Below are 19,012 nucleotides of genomic sequence, written 5' to 3'. Positions count from 1 at the left end.
ATTTTAGTTACTAAATACCTCAATGTATATAGGAGTTGGAGAAGGTCCAGAAAAGAGCAGCTAAAACATTGAAGTGTTTGTCGGGCTCCATTTGAGGACAAATAAAAAGATGCATCTTCTTCCTTCTGGAAAGATGAAGGCTAGGAGATATGTTGGAAAATACATTTTTCATGTAATTCTGGATTATTGCAAGCAGAAGGCACCTCTTAAATCTTGAATGATGGACATTTAGGGCAAATAGGAAATAAGATGTTCATTTGTTCAGCATCCATTCATTTGTTCAATAAACAATTGCATACAATAAGTAATAATAAACATGTGTAACTTAGTACTTGGAGGTACTAGAAGAAAAATGTATAAACATATTTAGAAGGCTTCAATAAATTAATGGATTTTAGTATTATTCCATAAAAGCAGATCAAGCCTTAATTATAGTAGAGACCAAGTTAATTATTTCTTAGTTTGGCACTTACTATTTCCTGATACTTTCTCATGACTGTCTTCTTATTTTTGAGGAACTCATGTGGCAGAGGACTTAGATTTCTTTTACTTGGCCCTGTGACCAGAGCCAGGAGCCATGAATAAAATTTACAGAAAGATAGATTTGTAGTTTGATTAAAGGGAAGACTTCATATCTAATAGGATATAAAGTGATCCAATTTCGATTACAATCTCCAAAAGTGAAATGGACTTCTTTGGTAGCCAGTGACTTGGAAGTCTTTAACTGTAACCCAGGAGACCCCTTGTCATAATTGTTGTAGAAAGAATTACTTCTCAAGTACAGGTGAGATTAGGATGCTTTTGAAGTCTCTTTATACTTGGAGATTCTGTAGTCATATGACTGCAGCTCAACTCTTGAATAAGATCAAGGATGAGCACTTTTCCCTTTTACTCTTAGTATAATCTTGTAAACATGAGTTTAATTGGTGAAATTTTGTAATAATGGCTCTTTAATTGAAGTTTAGAATTAAATGCTAGGATTTTTGCCTAGAACTACATACTTATGAATGATGGATCTGTGTATCAGCTATCCTTTTGATCCAAGCTGCATACTCTTGCTATTTTTTAAAAATTAAAATTGTTGGGATTTTGGTACAAAATACATTTATATGTTGTATTATATCAGCAAAAATTGTCTCTATATTTATCAGTTTGATTTTAAGGAAAGATCTTTACACATGTAAACAAAGGTTATCTACCACATGATTTGTATTAATTGCTGCCAAAATGATCTGATTGTCATGATTTCTATTTCTGTTAGCAAACCACATTTCTTATAGATGCCCCAAAGTTACTGATATGGGTTCACAAAATATTACTTAGATACATAAGATTTTGTAACATGAAAATAGAATTTTAGAGTTGGAAAGAACCTTTGAGGTCACCAATCGGAAATATCAGAAATGCCTAACTATAGCATGGTCCTATAGCTAATTCCAGTATACTTTTACACTGAGGTTCTAATGTCATAAATCCATTCTTAGAATAATGTTCTTAAATGCATATAATAAAATACAAAGGATTACAAGGGAGGCCAATTATATTGAAATGCAATTTTTTAAAAAAGAAATAAAATTATCACAATTAAAAAAACAAGTTCACAGATTCCAGCTTAAAATGAGCCTCTGATCTAGGGTTGTTCCAGAAGGTGTTTCCCCTTCTCAAACATTGTAGAAGTCTTTAAAATGATTTTAGTGGATTCTGTTAAGTACATGAATGTAGTTATTTCCTTTTCCATGAATCTCTAGGATAAAAGTTAAGGTTATAGTTTATTTTTATTAATCTTCTCACTTTTTATTTTTTAAAATCAATTACAGTCTGGATACTCAAAAAACTTATCATACACTTTGGAGTTGTGGACTTCTTAAAGAAACGTTGCTATGGATGGTGGCAAGTTCTGGAAAAGTTTTTGAAGGATCGGCAAGAAGCTCTCGCACCATGGCCCATTATAGGGCTGGGAAAGTTCATGTTAAAAGTTGATAGCAAGGTACAGTATTTCAAATGTGGGGTGTGTTTGTTGCTGTAGTGTATTGTTGTTAAGACGTTTTAAATAACAACTATTTTGTTATTTGAAAGACAGTTTCAGAGGTACTGCTAAATGAGGTCTGTGTTGAATCAATGTTTTCCTTCTTATAGTCAGTGACTTCACATTTAATTTCTTCTAGGTGTATGTTGAGGGACTCCTCTTTTACAAGGCAGTAAAAAAACCGAGATGGAGTTGTGATATGAATGTTTAATGTCTATAATTACAAAAGAATATGTGATTTATATAAGAAGCATCTTAAAGAAGTCGCAAACCAGAAAAGGATTAATTTAATCGTCTTTCTGTGATAGAATCTTAATACCTATTCTTCAAAGCCCAGAAATAGATGTAGGATTCATTTTTGTTTTGTTTTGTTTTTTTAGTGAGGCAATTAGGGTTAAGTGACTTGCCCAGGGTCACACAGCTAGGAAGTGTTAAGTGTCTGAGGCTGGATTTGAACTCAGGTACTCCTGAGTCCAGGGCCGGTGCTCTATCCACTGCGCCACCTAGCTGCCCCTGTAGGATTCATTTTTAAAAGCATATATTTCACATTTTAAAGAGATTTAATTTTATGCTAAGTATAATGGAAAGAACATCGGACCTGGAGTCAGATGACTTGTCCTGGTTCCTCCATCTATTCTGTGACACTGGAAAGATTGTTGGATTTTATTCCTATGTGAAAGATAATCTCATCCTACTCCCTAATTATTCTTTACTTTCAAACACAGTGGAAGAAACAAAGGCTGAGAGTATTGGACTTTGATTCTCATATCATTATTGGCATATCTGAGACTCATACCCAAATTTCTTGACTCTTAATTTTATCCTCTTAATCTTTTTGAACTTCATTTTATGCATTCATAAAATAAGAATAATAATATTCACAACACCTTCCTGACAAAGTTATAAGGCCAGCATTTGTAAGCAGGAAATAAAGTAGTATATTTATATTATTATTATTATTTTCCACATTATTTCCTCATTTACAGCAAAAAGTTAAAGGAGTTGATTATTATCTTTTAAATCAAAACAGATATTCAGATAATTGGGAATTAAACCATCTATAAATTAAGTTAATCATTGATATTTATGAGTTATTTTTACTTTATTAGGAGGAAGTCTGTCACCAAATACAATAGAAATTGAAATTATATTTCATATAAAATAAATAAGGTAAAATAAATTTACCTAGTTTTAATATTTTCTTCAGTGTCAAATACATAATTAAGTAAACTATTTTCATTATGTGAAGCGCATATATAAATTTAAGATTAAAATGACTTTCAGTTCAATCAGCACTGAAAACCCTTAACACATTTGATTATCAGACCACTCAAAATTCATTATTTACTTTACTTTTCATGAATATTCATGTAGATTTAACCTGAAGAGCTGACATTTAAATCCAGGTCCCCTGATTCCAAATATGAAGTTATTGATACTTAGTAATGTCCAGATTTCCTCCTTCATCTCTTCAGGATGTTTTTGGTTTTTGTTGTTGGTTTTTTTTTGGGTGAGGCAATTGGGGTTAAGTGACTTGCCCAGGGTCACACAGCTAGTAAGTGTTCAGTGTCAGGCCAGATTTGAACTCAGGTCTTCCTGAATCCAGGGTCGGTGCTCTATCCACTGCACCATCTAGCTTCCCCCAGGATGTTTTTTAAAAGTTTTATATTCTAAGCATCATAGCATTTTTAATTAATTAAGCTTACATTATATTCCTTTGCATACTTTTTATAAAAACATGCCTGAAGTCCTTTTCCCTCTCTCCCCCAGCCAGCCCTATAGGAACCAAAGTAGCATTATCTAGATTTGTCTTCTGTTCAGGTTTTTTTAAATGCACGAAGTTATTCAAGATATAGAACAGCAAGTTAAAGCATATCTGTATTTGTAGAAAATGCTTTAAAAATAGAATGTAAACATCAGTTCATAAACTTCTTGGATTATTTTGATCTACTACTTATAAAAATGACCTTGACAAATGTAAGTCTAATCTTTGGGATTTTAAGATAATTGATGAAAAGAAAACTCCTCAAACATTTAATTTATGCTTTGATGATTATTTAATTGTACTAGCAAAATTTTACTATCAATATTCACTTAGTGGAATATGATAGATTTCAGGATGTAAAGATACTGAATTACAAATTTCTCTATTCTTTTTTTTTTAATTCTTTCTTAGTTTCTCTTTGTTCAGGACAATTTTACTCTCATGTTGTGGACAGATTTCTTTATCTTTTCCCTTCATTGCATTCTCTAATAATCTTCTACTGTTCTTCTCTTCTCATTCCCCACCCCCCCATCTCCAAGCTCTGGCATTGGCTTAATAAGAAGGTAAATAAACAAACATATTGGTTTCTACTAATAATGCATTGTGGGGTTTTTTTCCTAACCTTGCTTTTCAAGTCTATTTCCTTCAGAATTCCCAGCTGTCATCATAGTTTTTTGTATAAGCTATGGAAGGTCATAAAATAACCAAATTTGCCATAGTGTTCATGATAACTTTAAAATTAGAGATATGATGAAATCCCCATTCCTAAAGAGCTTAAGAATTTCTTGCTTTGTCATGACTGGCCAGGAGTCCACATCTGCATAATGGTTCACAAATTGGGACTACATTAAAAATATTAAACAACATTTACTGAAAAGGAAACAAATCATAGAAGCCCTCCTGTTGAAGTTAATTTCTTTTCTTAATAAAATAGTCCCTTTATTAAGTGCCTGCTGCATGTCACTCTGCCACACATTGGGTATACAAAGATTAAAGAGTTTCTGCCCTCAAGGAATGTACAGTCTATTGGGGAGGCAACAGGAGCCTAAATATGTCACAGAATCATCTGTTTAGATCCAGAAGGGTCCTCAGAGGCTATCTAGTCCAATTTCCTCATGTCACAGTTAAGGAAACTGAGGCCTAGGAAAGTCAAATGATTTGCCCAAGGTCAAACAGGTTATTAGCATCAGGGACAGGATTGGAATCCAGATCCTTTAGTTCCACAATCAGTAATTCTGCCCCACATAAAACATACAAGTTGTGAATAGGAAGGCACCAATATCTGGAGGGCATCAGGAAAGGCTTCATGTAGAAGTTGATGTTTCAGCTGAATCTTGAAAGAAATTCAGGCATCCAGAGGCAAGTGCATTGGCATGAGGGAAGGCCAGTGCAAAGCAAGGGGACCTCCTGGATCTGCTCACTTCATTCTGCATCAGTTCATACAAGTCTCCCCAATTTTCTCTGAAACCATCCCTTTCATCACTGCTTTTGGCATAATAATATCCCATACATTCGTTTACCATAATTCATTGTTGAGCGCTCAAGGACTTTCACAAACTCTCTTTCCAGCCTCATGATTTGTTGGTTCCCTTCCCACAATCTACCGTTCAGCCAGACTGGCCTTCTCTCTGTTCTTACACAGGAGCCCTTTTCCTCTCTCTCTACATTTGCACTCTCAGTCCCCTATGCCTGAAATGCCTGATTGCCCCTCAGAATTTCTTTCTTCTCTTTAAGTCAAAACTCACACTTTACTTTCTACCAAGACCCACCCCGTCTATCTTGTATTCTGTATGTAGCTCCGTATTATCTCCAGGATCAAATATAAAATCCTCTATTTGGCTTTTTAAAAGCCCCTCGTAGCTTAAAAAACCCTTTTTAAAAGCCTTTTCCTACCTTTCCAGTCTTCTTAGACTTTACTCCCCTCCACATACTCTGTGATCAAGTGACCCTGGCCTCCTTCCTGTTCCTGGACATCTCCCTACTTGAGGCATTTTCCCTGGCTGTTCTCCATGCCTGGAATTCTCTCCCTCCTCATCTCTGCCTCTTGGCTTTCCTGGTTTCTTTTAAGTCTCAGCTAAAACTCCATATTTGGCAAGAACCATTTTCTATCCTTCCTATCTTACTGTTTTTATCCTGTATATATCTTGTTTGTTCATGTTTGTTTGCATGTCTTCAATCTCCTTGAGGACAGGGATTGTCTTTTTTATTCCCAGGGTTTAGCAGTGCTTGCCATATTTAATGTCACTGGTTGATTAGTTATGTAGGCTAAGGGAGAATGAGGAGTCAAAGATGACACCAAGGTTGCAAACCTGTGCCACTAGTAGGTACCATTGTATCTTCAAGAGTGATATCTTTGACAGAAATTGTTGTTGTTTGTCCTTCATTCTTGAAGAAGACCGTGGCATCAAGTTGATGTCATGATTTGCAGTGAATTTGATTTAAGTGAGGGAGGTCTGTGCAAGGTCACCAACTTCACTCTCTCCTCCAGAGCCTCCAGAGTTTGCAGTGGCAAGATATACATCAGGATGACTGGAGATGGCCCCGGATGTTTAAAGCAATTTGGGGTTAAGTGACTTGCCCAGGGTCACACAGCTAGTAAGTGTCTGAGGTGAGATTTTAACTCAGGTCCCAGGGCTGTATCCACTACACCACCTAGCTCTCCCACTATACTCTCATAGGAATTGGTTTAAAGAAGGCATACATTTACACATTCAGTTGTATACAGATACGTAACTTACCTAACAGGGAAATAGAAGGAGAAAGGGATAACAGAAAGGAACAGATAATAAAAGGGAAGGCAAATTAATTTGACAGAAATAGGGAAGTTTAGAAGAAGAGTCAATTGAGATAGAGTGATAGATTCCCTGGAGGTGTGCATGGAGAGAGAAAATGAGATGTTTTGAATATGTTCGAGTTGAGGTACACCATTTGAAATGGCCACCAGGCAGTTGGTGATGCAGAACTTAAATTTATCCAATCCCAAAACAAATACTGAGAGGTAATATTCGAGATAAACACAGCATGACTGTAATACACTTTTTGGAAATACTCTGTCATGTTCCAAAATGGGCATGTTACGCACTGAAAACATTTCTTTCAATTGCAAGTTGAATATACTTGCTTGAAAAAGTGAAGATACCATGAATACTTGAACTTCTGAAGTTTGGGTAGGCAGTAAAAATATTTAATTTATAATTAATCCTAACAGTGTTGACCCATGCCTGAAATCTCTAGGGTTATATTTTCTTCCTCTGCCCAAAATAGCAGTTTGAGGAAACATCAAAGTTGTATTTTTACTTAAAAGTTGTAGGAAATCCTCTACATATTTGTATGTACCTAAATGGTATTTTGAAAAGGTAACTGTTTCCTTTATGGTACAACTTGAAAAGAAGTTGTTTCTAGGATTTTAAAGCAAAGGCTTTTTCTTTCCTTTAATTGGTTTAACAGTTGTACTTGAAGAAAGGTCACAGTTCAAATTAGTTGCCTTGACTAGTTGTGACATTATGGTCTACTATTTATAGTTACTTATGAGTAGCGGCCAAATTATCATTTTTTAAAACTGTCCCCTTTTGCATTTGGTGTGAAGATTCAAAAGTCTTATCAGGAAGCAAATTTACAGGGCAAAATCATCTTCTGTTTGAAATAATGGATAATAATATCCAAAAGGAGCAACTAAATGGGCTAGACTTAATAAAAGCAATTATAGGCTTTAAAGATAAAAATAATTTTTTCCCTAGTTGGACCCAGGTGGAAATAAACATAATCTACTCAGTTTCTGTTTATGTTCCCATCATGTTAACATAATCGGTAGTTTTCTCTTATATTCAACCCACTTTTTCCTGGTTAGTTTCCTTTCTCTACTTTTCCCCAGCTGAGTTGTTACTTCCTGTAGTATCCAAACAAACCAAAACTAAATTTGATTTTTCCAAAGCTCAAAGGACCATTGAGATTAACTGAAAAACTCTGCAAGATTTTATTTGGAATTAGCATCAGACAACATGACTGGCTCTCCTGTTTATGATCTATATGAATGACTCTGAGCAAGTCATAGGGTCACAGACCTAGAGCTGAAAGGAACCAAAGAAGTCATCTAGTCCCATTCCCTCATTTTGGAGTTGAAGAAACTGAGGCCCAGAGAGATGAAATATAGCACAAGCGCCAACTCACAGAACCGAGGTCCCTAACTCCAAATTCAGCTTTTTTTCTATTGTACCCGTCATTTTAACCTCTCTGAGCTTCAGTTTCTTCCTCTGTAAAAATGAAGAGATCATTTCTAAGGTGCATAACCCTGGCACATAGCAGATGCTTATCTAATGAATACTTGTTGATGGATGTCACACCTTGTTCACCATGGGCAAAATCATTAACTTTTCATAGAATTGCATACTTTAGGACCGAAAGGGCTAACTTAGAGGATAATCTGATCTCGTGAGACAGGTAGCATTCATTGCATTGATCAGAGACCTTAAGTCTTTCAAAATTGTTCATTTATACAATGTTGTCATTATCACATAGCTTGTTTTCCTGGTTCTGCTCAATTCACCCTCCATCAGTATGTGTCTTCTCAGGTTTTTCTGAAGCCATCCCTGTCATTGTTTCTCATGACACAATTATACTGTATTCTATTACATTGATATATTAGCCATTCTTCAGTTGATGGGGGTACCCCTTTAGTTTTCAGTTCTTTGCCATCACAAAAAGAGGTGATATAAATATTTTAATGCATTTTGATCTTTTTTGTATCTTTTTCTAAAGGTCCCTTTCATTGATTCCTTCTGTCTGTTGTTTTTGTTTTGATTCCCTTTGTTTGTCTATCTGACTTTCCCCTTCAATTTTCCATTTCTGGTCCTTAGCTAGCTATCCTGTGGCCTATGAACAACTCAGTGATCACAGACTTATTGAATAAAGTTTTATATACCCTATTCTTGTTTTTAAGTATATGAATAAAATGTTTTATAAATCTTAAAAACAACAATAACTCAAATTGTTACTCTTTTACTTTACTAGCTCTTGGTTGTTTTTTTTCCTAGGGGACTATGGTCCTAAGAGGAAAAAAAATTCTTCATCCCCTGTCTAAATACTAAGGTTGGCTATGAGTGGAAATTTTTAAAAATTGAGTTTTTATGAATATTCTAATTGTGTTCATTTTAAAACATCTGTAATTAAGATATATACTCTTTATAGATCATTTATTTCCTGATATACCTATATAATAATTCCCAAGGAATTTATTTTTAACAATACTGTCTAGGAATAGCTAACCTACTGTATTTAAACTAGAAAATGTAATTGTTTTGTTGAATAAACATATACCATAAGTATTCTCAATTTCAGAATGCATAAGTTTATATCAATTTGTATAGCTTCCCTTTTTTGTTAATTTCACAATTTGATACATTTTTAAAAGACCTTCCATATCTTAAATGTTTCTTTATTATCCTACAGTTGCTTTTGTCTTGGGTGTTTTGACAGCATGCACTGGAAATTAATCTTTATGATTTAATGTCATTAACTTTAATAAAATATATTTAAAGATAAGCTTTACTCTCCAGGATAAATGGGGGAAGATCAATGTGTCAATAACCTTCTAATAATAATTAAAGTATTGAGTTTTTTTACTGGTTTTCCATTGTCAAAATTTTTAGAAAAACTTTCCATGAGACTTTGTCGTCACTGTTTTGTTTTTGTAACTCAGGTGGTATACATAAAAGCCCTTTTGGCAAAGTACATGTCAGTAAACCAAATTTAAATGTTACTAATATAACAAATCTATAGAAACAGAACATTACTATTATTACTAATGGAATCACTTTGGTTCACTTGTAAATTTTAAAACACAGTTCAGAATTCTTGAGAATGTAATCTTTCTCCTCAGAATGCCTAGCAATAAAGGAAAAATACCTCCATTTTCTCTGTGTGCAATTATCTTCTTTCTAAAATATTATATATCTTTGTTCAGGAAGGAGAATATAAATTTCACTTGCAAAATTACCCAGAAAATTAGACCCTGAAGGGAATACAGTGTTACTTTTCTGGAACCACCACTCATAAAAGTAATAATTTTGAAATAACCTTTATAGTGAAGATGAGCACAGGATCTTGGTGTGTAAAAAAAGGTGGGATATCAGCAGAAATTTCACATGTATAAGACATTGCCATATTTTTCAGACCTATATAACAAATAATATGTATTATTGTGCAAACTTCAGAAAACTAAGGTATTTTTAGCTTTTCTCATTGAGTAGCATTTTGGGAGAAAGTGATCATAATTAACCCAAAAGAAAAATCAGTTTGTGGATGCCTTTTTTAGTCTATTTTAAAATATTAATTCCTTAGGTTTTAATAAATAAGATTTTCCTACTTGCTTTTCTATGAGATCTAAAAAAGTTATTTTAACACTGAACCTATTTCTTTTAATTTATTTTCTTTGTATTAATTTATGACAACTATGTTTCAGATGGCATAGATAATACTTCTGTAATCTTCAGTGGTTAGATGTGATTTTAGTACTATAATTTTTAAGTTTTTTTTTTTGTGTGTGTGGGGCAATGAGGGTTAAGTGACTTGCCCAGGGTCACACAGCTAGTAAATGTCAAATGTCTGAGGTCATATTTGAACTCAGGTCCTCCTGAATCCAGGGCCAGTGCTTTATCCACTGTACCACCTTGCTGTCCCCCTATAAATAAATATTTATTTAATTTTTTTAAACTAAATTTTAGTAAAGCTTGGCAATGATTCAGGTTTATTTTTAAATTGCCTCTGTGTGTGTTGACAAGGTGTTAATAAAAAGCTAATCTTTAAAAATTAAATATACCAAACTCTCAAATTCTTCATAATAAGAACTCAAGACAAATAAATATAGATGATGTTTAAATTGGATGACATTTTAAAATGAGAATTCTAGAGGGATTTATAAGTTCTGTGGCATATATCTGTAATTTAATTTGCAGAATTGCTTACATTTTAACATTTTTTCATATGCCATATTTTGTAATGCTAAGAATATAGTTTTCTCTTGCATTTGAATAAACAGAATTTGATGGAATATCATTTCGTAAATCCTGTTTTCTACCTTTTCTTTTGCACAGATGATCGTGTGGTTGGAGAAAATGCTAGATAAAATAATCAGCATTTTCATCATATTTTTGCTAGTAATAGGAACCCTTCTTCTGGCCCTACTTCTTACAGCAAAGGTAAAGTACAACCACAAATATTGCTATCAATATACTCCTAAGTGTAATTTTAGTTTGAACCAGAAAAATGATCAATGCATACTAGTAGACACTTAGTAAATGTTTGGATTTAATTTATTTATGTATTAATACAATAAATACCTTTATTATTATCACATTCATAATAGCTTTTAAATGCTTTATGATTTTTCTTATACTGGTCAGGTTGCTTTCTGTTTCCTACTGTCTTTGATCATCCAGGCTCATGATCCAGTTATACTCTGCTAGGGTCTAGCTTTTTTCCCCTGCTAATCCCTGCACAAAGTATTCCCACAAACTGGGTCTTCCTGCTTCTGACCCAAAAAGAGACATAATCTCCCCTAAGACTAGTGGACTAATCCTGCTACCAGGTCCAGCTTCTTCATTGCTCTCATTGAGTTGCACTTGGCACATGAATCCCTATCTCAGCTCTTTACAGGGAGAGATTTACTAGGTTGCAGCTCACATTTAGAAAATATTATTAAATTATTATTCACATTAAAAGAACACTCTCAGGGCAGCTAGGTGGCGCAGTGGATAGAGCACCAGCCCTGGAGTCAGGAGTACCTGAGTTCAAATCCGGCCTCAGACACTTAACACTTACTAGCTGTGTGACCCTGGGAAAGTCACTTAACCCCAATTGCCTCACTTAAAAAAAAAAAAAGAACACTCTCAAGGGGGCAGCTCAGTGGTGCAGTGGATAAAGCACTGGCTCTCAATTCAGGAGGACCTGAATTCAAATCAGGCCTCAGACACTTGACACTTACTAGCTGTGTGACCCTGGGCAAGTCACTTAACCCTCATTGCCCTGCAATAAATAAATAAACAAACAAATCAATCAGTTAATAAATAAATAAAAATAAAAAAATAAAAGAATGCTCTCTCCTTAACTCTGCCAACAGCATGGCTAGACATGACAGATTAAAGATAAAGCTAAGCTTCCTTTACCATGCAAGTGGAAAACTTCTCAGTCATTTTGAGTCATGGAGAGCTGCCAAGGCACTGAGATATTAAATGGCTTGCCAAGTACTATCCACCCCACGTGTGTCAGAAGCAGGATTTGACTCAAGGTCTTTCAGACTCCAAAACTAGCCCTATGTCTTATATGTCACACTGCCTTTATTGTTGAATGGCTAATACAAGCTCCATTCTAAGTTTAAACATTTTTGTTAGTTTTAAAGTTTAAACATTATTTGCTTTTCATTCAAAATCTTTCTTTTTAACTCAGGTGCATCAAGAAAGTGTACACATGATTCAAGTCACAAGCAGCTTAATCAATGAGACTGTTGCCAACCACCCAGAATGGGCAAAGTAAGACTACCTTTCTGAGGTCTGAGGTTTGATAGAGTAGTAGGAATGCTCAGTGAGATTCAGCATTCTTCCATTGATGCGAGCGCCATTATTATTAAAGAACTGAGTAGAATAGACTCCGTTTCATTTAGGAATGCTGATTCAATGACAAAAAATGCTTTCCCCAAAATATCAAGGACTTTGGAAATTTTCACTTCCTATGTAAAAAGTGACCCATTCTATAACTAATAGTTATCCAAGACCTCTCAAAATGTTTTTACTTTGTCCAGAAGGGATAGAGACAGGTCCTAGACTTGAAATTTTGCCTCCTTCTACTAAGGTAGGTCAGCACCTTCTTTGCAACTTCATGCTTAGAGCCTAGAACACTTTGTGATTAGGTGACTTGCCCAGGGTCACATGGAGATAGTGTATGTCAGAGGTGGAACTGAAACCCAGATCTTCTTCACTCCAGAACTGGCCCTACCGCCTCTCTGCAACATCAGCAGGGTCATTTGAATATAAGTACTCTACAAAATTTTATAACAGAACATAGTGACTAGAGAATGGCTTCAGTGTTTTCAAGACCCGGGTGAAGTCCCACCTCTGGCACTTGCTGGCTTTGTGACCCAGCAGATCATTCCTGTTAAGACTGTAGGTTGCATGGAGCAGCTAAGTGGTACAATGGATGGAGTACCAGCCCTGGATTCAGGGGGACCTAAGTTCAAATCCAGCCTCAGACACTTGACACCTACTAGCTGTGTGACCCTGGGCAAGTCACTTAACCCCGATTGCCTCACCAAAAACAAAACAAAACAAACCAAAACCAAAACTGTAGGTTGCAGAACTTGTATCAATATGTACTGGTAGAAGGGGTTTTCTCATCTGAAGCATCCAATACCAATGAGATCATAGGTCTAGTCCTTCCTCCCGCCACGACCCCTCACAAAACAAAAACAGTGAACTCCAGGTTAACACAATTACTTTGTTGCAGTATTCTTGTCATCTGAATTAAGTCTTCTTAGATGCTGCTATCTTTGTTCATCCCACTCCCAGTTCTTTTAAGTCTGTTCAGAAGAACAAGGATATACCCACTAACATCTTCCTCCAGGCATCAACAAAAAAAGCCACCAATTGTTTTTAAAAGGCACTGAATTCAAATACTAATAACCTACAGAAACAGAAATGGCATTTTCTATTACATTTTAGAGTTGTGTAGTACTTGTCAGTTTAATGTAGGGTAATTATAATGTTTTGCTATTACAGCCAATGTTATAAGAAAGATTTTACTTTTTAAAAATTATTTGAGAGTGTAAAGATTGCTTAGCAGTTTATGGATACCTTATCTTCATTTTTAAAAATTTCATAATCCAAAATTTCCAATTTTTTTGAATAATAACTAGCTTTATATAGTACCTACCATGTGCTAGGAACTGTGCTAAGTACTCTACAAATATTATGCCACTTGTTCTTCAAGTAGGTTTATTATCCTGTATAGTTGAAGACCATAAGGGTTAAGTGACTTGCCCAAGGTCACATGGCTGGTAAGTGTCTGAGGCTAGTTTTGAACTCAAGGCTACCTGATTCCAGGCCCAGCACTCGATCTACTGTGCAGTCTTGTTGTCTCTAACTCATTCTAAATGAGTCCTCTGGCAGAATTTATATCTCCCTAACCTATCTCAGTAAATAAAATTAATCAATTCTAGATGACCCAAGAGAAATCCAGGATGACTAAGGTGGGAGTTTTTAGAGAGAGAAAAGTAAAACTTAGAGTGCAGAAGAAAGACCCCTGTAGAAAACTTGGGCCACATCCAGATGACAGGATTAGAATGGAGAAAATTTCATTTCTACCACTGAGATAGCTTATGTGTGTATTCATGACTCTGTTCATTATCTACTGTAAAATATTCTTTAATCTTTTTTCCTTTTTTTTTTTAAACCCAGTTGGCTTCCTGAAGCTCAGGTAGTTCAAAGAGCTCTCAATTCTGCAGCTAATAATGTCTATCAGTATGGACGAGAATGGATAACACATAAGGTATGGACAGGGAGATATATTTTCTTCTGTTCTCTTTTTATTTGCTGTATTTTGGGCAGCTCTTTCCTTTTTTTAAAATGAAATAATGGAAGATACAGTTGTGGGTTGTTTTGTTGTTGGGGGAGGGGCAGTGGGGGTTAAGTGACTTGCCCAGGATCACACAGCTAGTAAGTGTCAAGTGCCTGAGGCCGGATTTGAGCTCAGGTCCTCCTGAATCCAGGACCAGTGCTTTATCCACGAGAATACAGTTTAACCAATTTCTTGGAGAGAATAGAGAATAACTTGAAATTATTTTTCAGTGTTGTTATTGACCATAGTTTAACATTAACGTATTAAATAATATCACAGTGCCCTGATTTGGGCTCCAGTTAGGCCCAGAGATGTCTTGGACTTGGATATTTGTTTTTGAGCCCCCATATTTATTGGATCATTAAGTGCCATCTTGTCATGTGCCTCTAAATGTACTTCACCACACAGGCCAGAAATGGGAATGGTAAGTGGAAATCCTGAAGTCATACTTATTCAACAACTGAATGACAAATAGCAAAAACTACAAAAAGTGGATTCTAAGTCATATCACCAAAGAAACAAATAGTAAAGACTTTAAGATAGCATGGTTGGAAAGCCAGTGTAAGAAGCAAAAGCCATTGCAGAAAGCCAAAGAAAAAGCTTTTAAAAGATTGTTTGAAATGAAAAAATAATCACCCAAAAGAATTTGTTGAGGGGAAGCTAGTGGTGCAGTGGATAAAGCACCGGACTGGAGTCAGGAGGACTTGAGTTCAAATCCGGCCTCAGACACTTGACACTTACTAGCTATGTGACCCTGGACAAGTCACTTAACCCTCATTGCCCTGCAAAAAAAAAAATAATAATAATAAAATAAAAAGGAATTTGTTGAGAGAACCAGCTGTATAACAGACAGTGTCTTAAAGTGAAAATACAAAGAAGTGTTTGCTACTTCTTGATCCCTTAGGGCTTCCAGTACAATAGCAAATACTAGGTGGTCCAGACAAAAGTGATAAAGATTTCACATGAAGGGGGAAAGGGAATGGACATGGTGAGCAAAATTGTCATGTAAACTGTCCTAGAACTGAACAAGGCCTTAAAGAAAGGATAGTACCAAAGTGAGGACAAAAGGTATTTGGCATTTGAGACTCAAGGGCAGTATGAGCAAAGGAAAATGTTGTCCTGTACTCATGTAGGATGAATTCAGTTTAAGTAAATGGTTAATTTAAGGGACTAGCAATGAATAAGGTTACAGAGATAGGTAAGGGCTATGTTGTCCTCTGATGCCAAGATAAGAAGTACAAATTTCCTTCTGTAGGGTGAAAAGGTGAACCTGACATATTAATACAAGCTGATAAAAAAGATTGATTTAATATATGTTACCACAATTTAATGAAATGGAACTCAAAAATTTAATGTGGAAGAAAAAAAATGCACCTATTTAAAAGCAGTCACTCCACGAGCAAATGCTTGTTATTACTAAGTGCCTACTCGTGCCAAGCACTACACATGGGTGTTCAGGGTTCAGTTGTTTTCAGTCGTATCTAACTCTTCATCATCCCATTTGGGGTTTTTTTGGCAAAGATATTGGAGTGGTTTGCCATTTTCTTTTCTAGCTCATTTTACAGATAAGGAAGCTAAGGCAAACAAGGTTAAATCCCTGGGTGCCCGGAATAAAAATACAAAAATAAGACATTCCCTGCCTCAGAGAGCTTACTAATGGGATACAAACCATATGAGGCATCTCAGTGGCACAGTGTATAGAGTGCTGGACTTGGAGTCAAGAAAACTTGAATTTCATCCATCCTTAAACTTAACTAGCTGTGTGACCCTGGGCAAGTCATTCAACCTCCTTCAGCCTCAGTTTCTTTTTTTTTTGTAGCCTCAGTTTCTTAATTGGTAAAATGGAGATATTAATAGCACCTACCTTCCAGGGTTGTTGAGAAAATAAAATGAGATAATATTTGTAAAGTGCTTTGTAAACCATAAATGGATTTTAACTCAAGGCTACCTGATTCTAGACCTAGCACTCTGTCTACTGTGCCATTTTGTTGTCTCAGCAAAAGAAGAAAAAGTTCAACATTTTATATTTTCCCACAGTTTTTATTTTAGATGAGTCCTTTGGCAGAATTGCCATTTCCCTGGTCTGTCTCAGTAACTAAAACTAAACAAGCCTAGATGACCCTAGAGAAATCCAAGATGGAAGTTTTTGGAGAGTAAAATTGGTTATTGTTCATGCTAGAAGGGGACCAAAATGACAGCACTATGTTGGGGTCAGAGTATAGTGTGTCTGACTAGGGCTGATCAGACTAATACTAGCTAAGAAGGCTCTACTACAGGTCCATGTGAACATTTAGAGTGGAGATGTCTTTAAATTTGTGCATCTTGTGTTTCTTCTGAGCTACTGCAATTCTGCTTAGCTTATAAAACTCAGCTCCTTTTAAGTAAAGCTTAGAGTGCAGAAGAAAGACCCCCATGGAAAACCAGATCCAGGAGACAGGGTTAGAATGAACAAGCTTTAACAAATGAAATTATTTTGTGTCAAAGCAGTCATATAACTCAGATACAGATACCCAAGGACATATAGCTAAAATGCCATTGAAAATATATTACTCCAAGGGGCAGCTAGGTGGCACAGTGGATAAAAGCACCGGCCCTGGATTCAGGAGTACCTGAGTTCAAATCTGGCCTTGACACTTACTAGCTGTGTGACCCTGGGCAAGTCACTTAACCCCCATTGCCCCGCCCAAAAAAGAAAAAAGGAAAAGAAGATATATTACTCTTGAAGAGGTTTACAAAAAAAATAGGAATTACTTTTAAACCCTAACAATAATAATCATAATGTGGTCATTCACAGTAACCACAAATGACAAACACCAATACACCATGGAATGAGATTTTTCTATGCAAAGGTAACTGGTTATTTACTTACCCTTGACTTTTTTTAGCAGTTTATTTCATTTATTCATTAGAATAAAGCTAACTATCCTAGATACCTAATGAAATAATAGAAGTAAGCACAAGAATAAAGTAAAAAGAGTGTTGCATTGGAGTTTTAAATTGTAGGGTGTTAATATTTACTGTTTATATGCTTTTTTGAAAATTTTGAGTACCAAAGTTTATTTGGAACATGTAAATAGATGCTAGTAAGTTTTGTTTGCATATTATTGTTTTCTGTAATAATAAACCTGTCTATGTGTCTATTGTAGCTTCATAAGATTTTGGGAGATAAAGTTAATAATACTGCTATGATTGAAAAGCAAGTACTAGAACTCTGGGATAGACTCTATCATTCTTGGTTTGTAAAGGTGAGTACTTGGTGCAACTTACAAATATATGGAATTTTTAGGAAGATAGCTTTCACCTCACTTTAAGGAAAAAAGTCTCTAATAGTTAGAGTGGTCCAAAATGAAAAATGCTACCTGAAAAATGAGTTCCACATCACTAGAAGCATTTGAGACAAGTCACTATGATTATTTGCATAAAATAAACAGTTCCTCCCCTATTACATTCTGTTTATACCCTTCTATTTTTCCCTTATCCCTGATATCATGAAATTTTTAAATTTTATAATGTTAAAAGTGCATCCCCTACCAAGGATCACTGTCTGAAGCCAACCTTTTACCAAATCTTCTTCACAGTTTCCCCTTCCTTTTAATCTATTTATGTTTAACTCTAGACTCACAAACAGAAAATTGTCCATATAATATTACTAAGTGAAAAATAGTGGCACTGAAGTAACTACTAGAATTAAGTATGTGCTTGCTCAACCAGTTTGAACTTGTTGAGGCAAGGAATTATGAGCTATGAATGAACTACAGAATGGAAAAGGGGGTAGTTTTCCCCACTGCTTATGCAGGGATAGCAGAAGCCCTGCTTCTGTAAGCCATTGTGTGTCTTAGTGACCTGGCTGTGATTCTAGAATGGGCTTAGAGAGCAGTAGTGAGGTGCTGGTATTAGGTCCAGCTAACTCCAAAGCAAGGAATTGGGATCTCATGGGTAGGAAGTTGTACCTTTTATCTCATGTGCGGATGGGCCAGGAAGTTAATAAAGCCATTATTGCTGCTTTTTCTTCCAAATGTGGAATGAAAAGAATAGGAATGTTTATCTGCAAGCACTTTTTACATAGAGATTTTGATAATGCCCCTTCTGTTTCTCTACCAAAGTAACATAAGCCTGTATTCTCACTGTTTTACATCCTTCACTGGAACTTCAGATTAAACAATCAGTCAGAAAAGCATTTATTAAGCATCTAAATATCTGCCAGGTACTATGCTAGAGTCTGGGGATAGAAAGACAGAAATGAAACCATCCTTGCCCTCAAGAAGGACACTGAAGGAAACAACATGTTCATATATAAGTATATTTAAAATATTCTCAAGGTAATGCTGGGGAGGAAGACACTAGCAGCTGGGGAGACCAGGACGGGCGTCCTGAAGAAACTTTCCCATGAGCTGAGCTTTGAAGGAAACTAAGGATTCCACAAGGTGGGTGTGAAGAGGGAGTACATTCCAGGCACCAGAGACCACCCCCACAAAGGCACAGAAATGGGAGATGCGTATCATGTATGGGGAACAGACACAAAGCTGGTTTGACCCCAGAGAGAATAAGGAGTCATCAACATTTATTGAGCTGGAGAGAAATTGGAGATGGGAAAGACGAGGCAAGGGGACCAATGGGGA

General features: G+C 35.7%; 1 protein-coding gene across 2 annotated transcripts in view; it reads left to right on the top strand.

The window, feature by feature from the left end:
- The window catches only part of TMEM245 (transmembrane protein 245), an 81,563-nt gene that overhangs the window by 18,579 nt on the left and 43,972 nt on the right, over window positions 1-19,012 (top strand). The window contains exons 6-11 of one of the 2 annotated variants that reach the window (XM_044003216.1): window positions 1,818-1,987; window positions 4,331-4,354; window positions 10,880-10,984; window positions 12,231-12,313; window positions 14,234-14,324; window positions 17,540-17,638. In XM_044003216.1, coding sequence (XP_043859151.1) covers window positions 1,818-1,987; window positions 4,331-4,354; window positions 10,880-10,984; window positions 12,231-12,313; window positions 14,234-14,324; window positions 17,540-17,638 — 572 coding nt within the window. The remainder of the gene's footprint in view (window positions 1-1,817; window positions 1,988-4,330; window positions 4,355-10,879; window positions 10,985-12,230; window positions 12,314-14,233; window positions 14,325-17,539; window positions 17,639-19,012) is intronic. The other variant, XM_044003221.1, reaches the window with a different exon arrangement.

This window comes from Dromiciops gliroides, chromosome 1, assembly GCF_019393635.1.
Source record: "Dromiciops gliroides isolate mDroGli1 chromosome 1, mDroGli1.pri, whole genome shotgun sequence".
Lineage (NCBI taxonomy): Eukaryota > Metazoa > Chordata > Mammalia > Microbiotheria > Microbiotheriidae > Dromiciops > Dromiciops gliroides.
The sequence above is the reverse complement of the archived record's forward strand: the minus strand, read 5'-3'. Positions and strand labels throughout refer to the sequence as shown.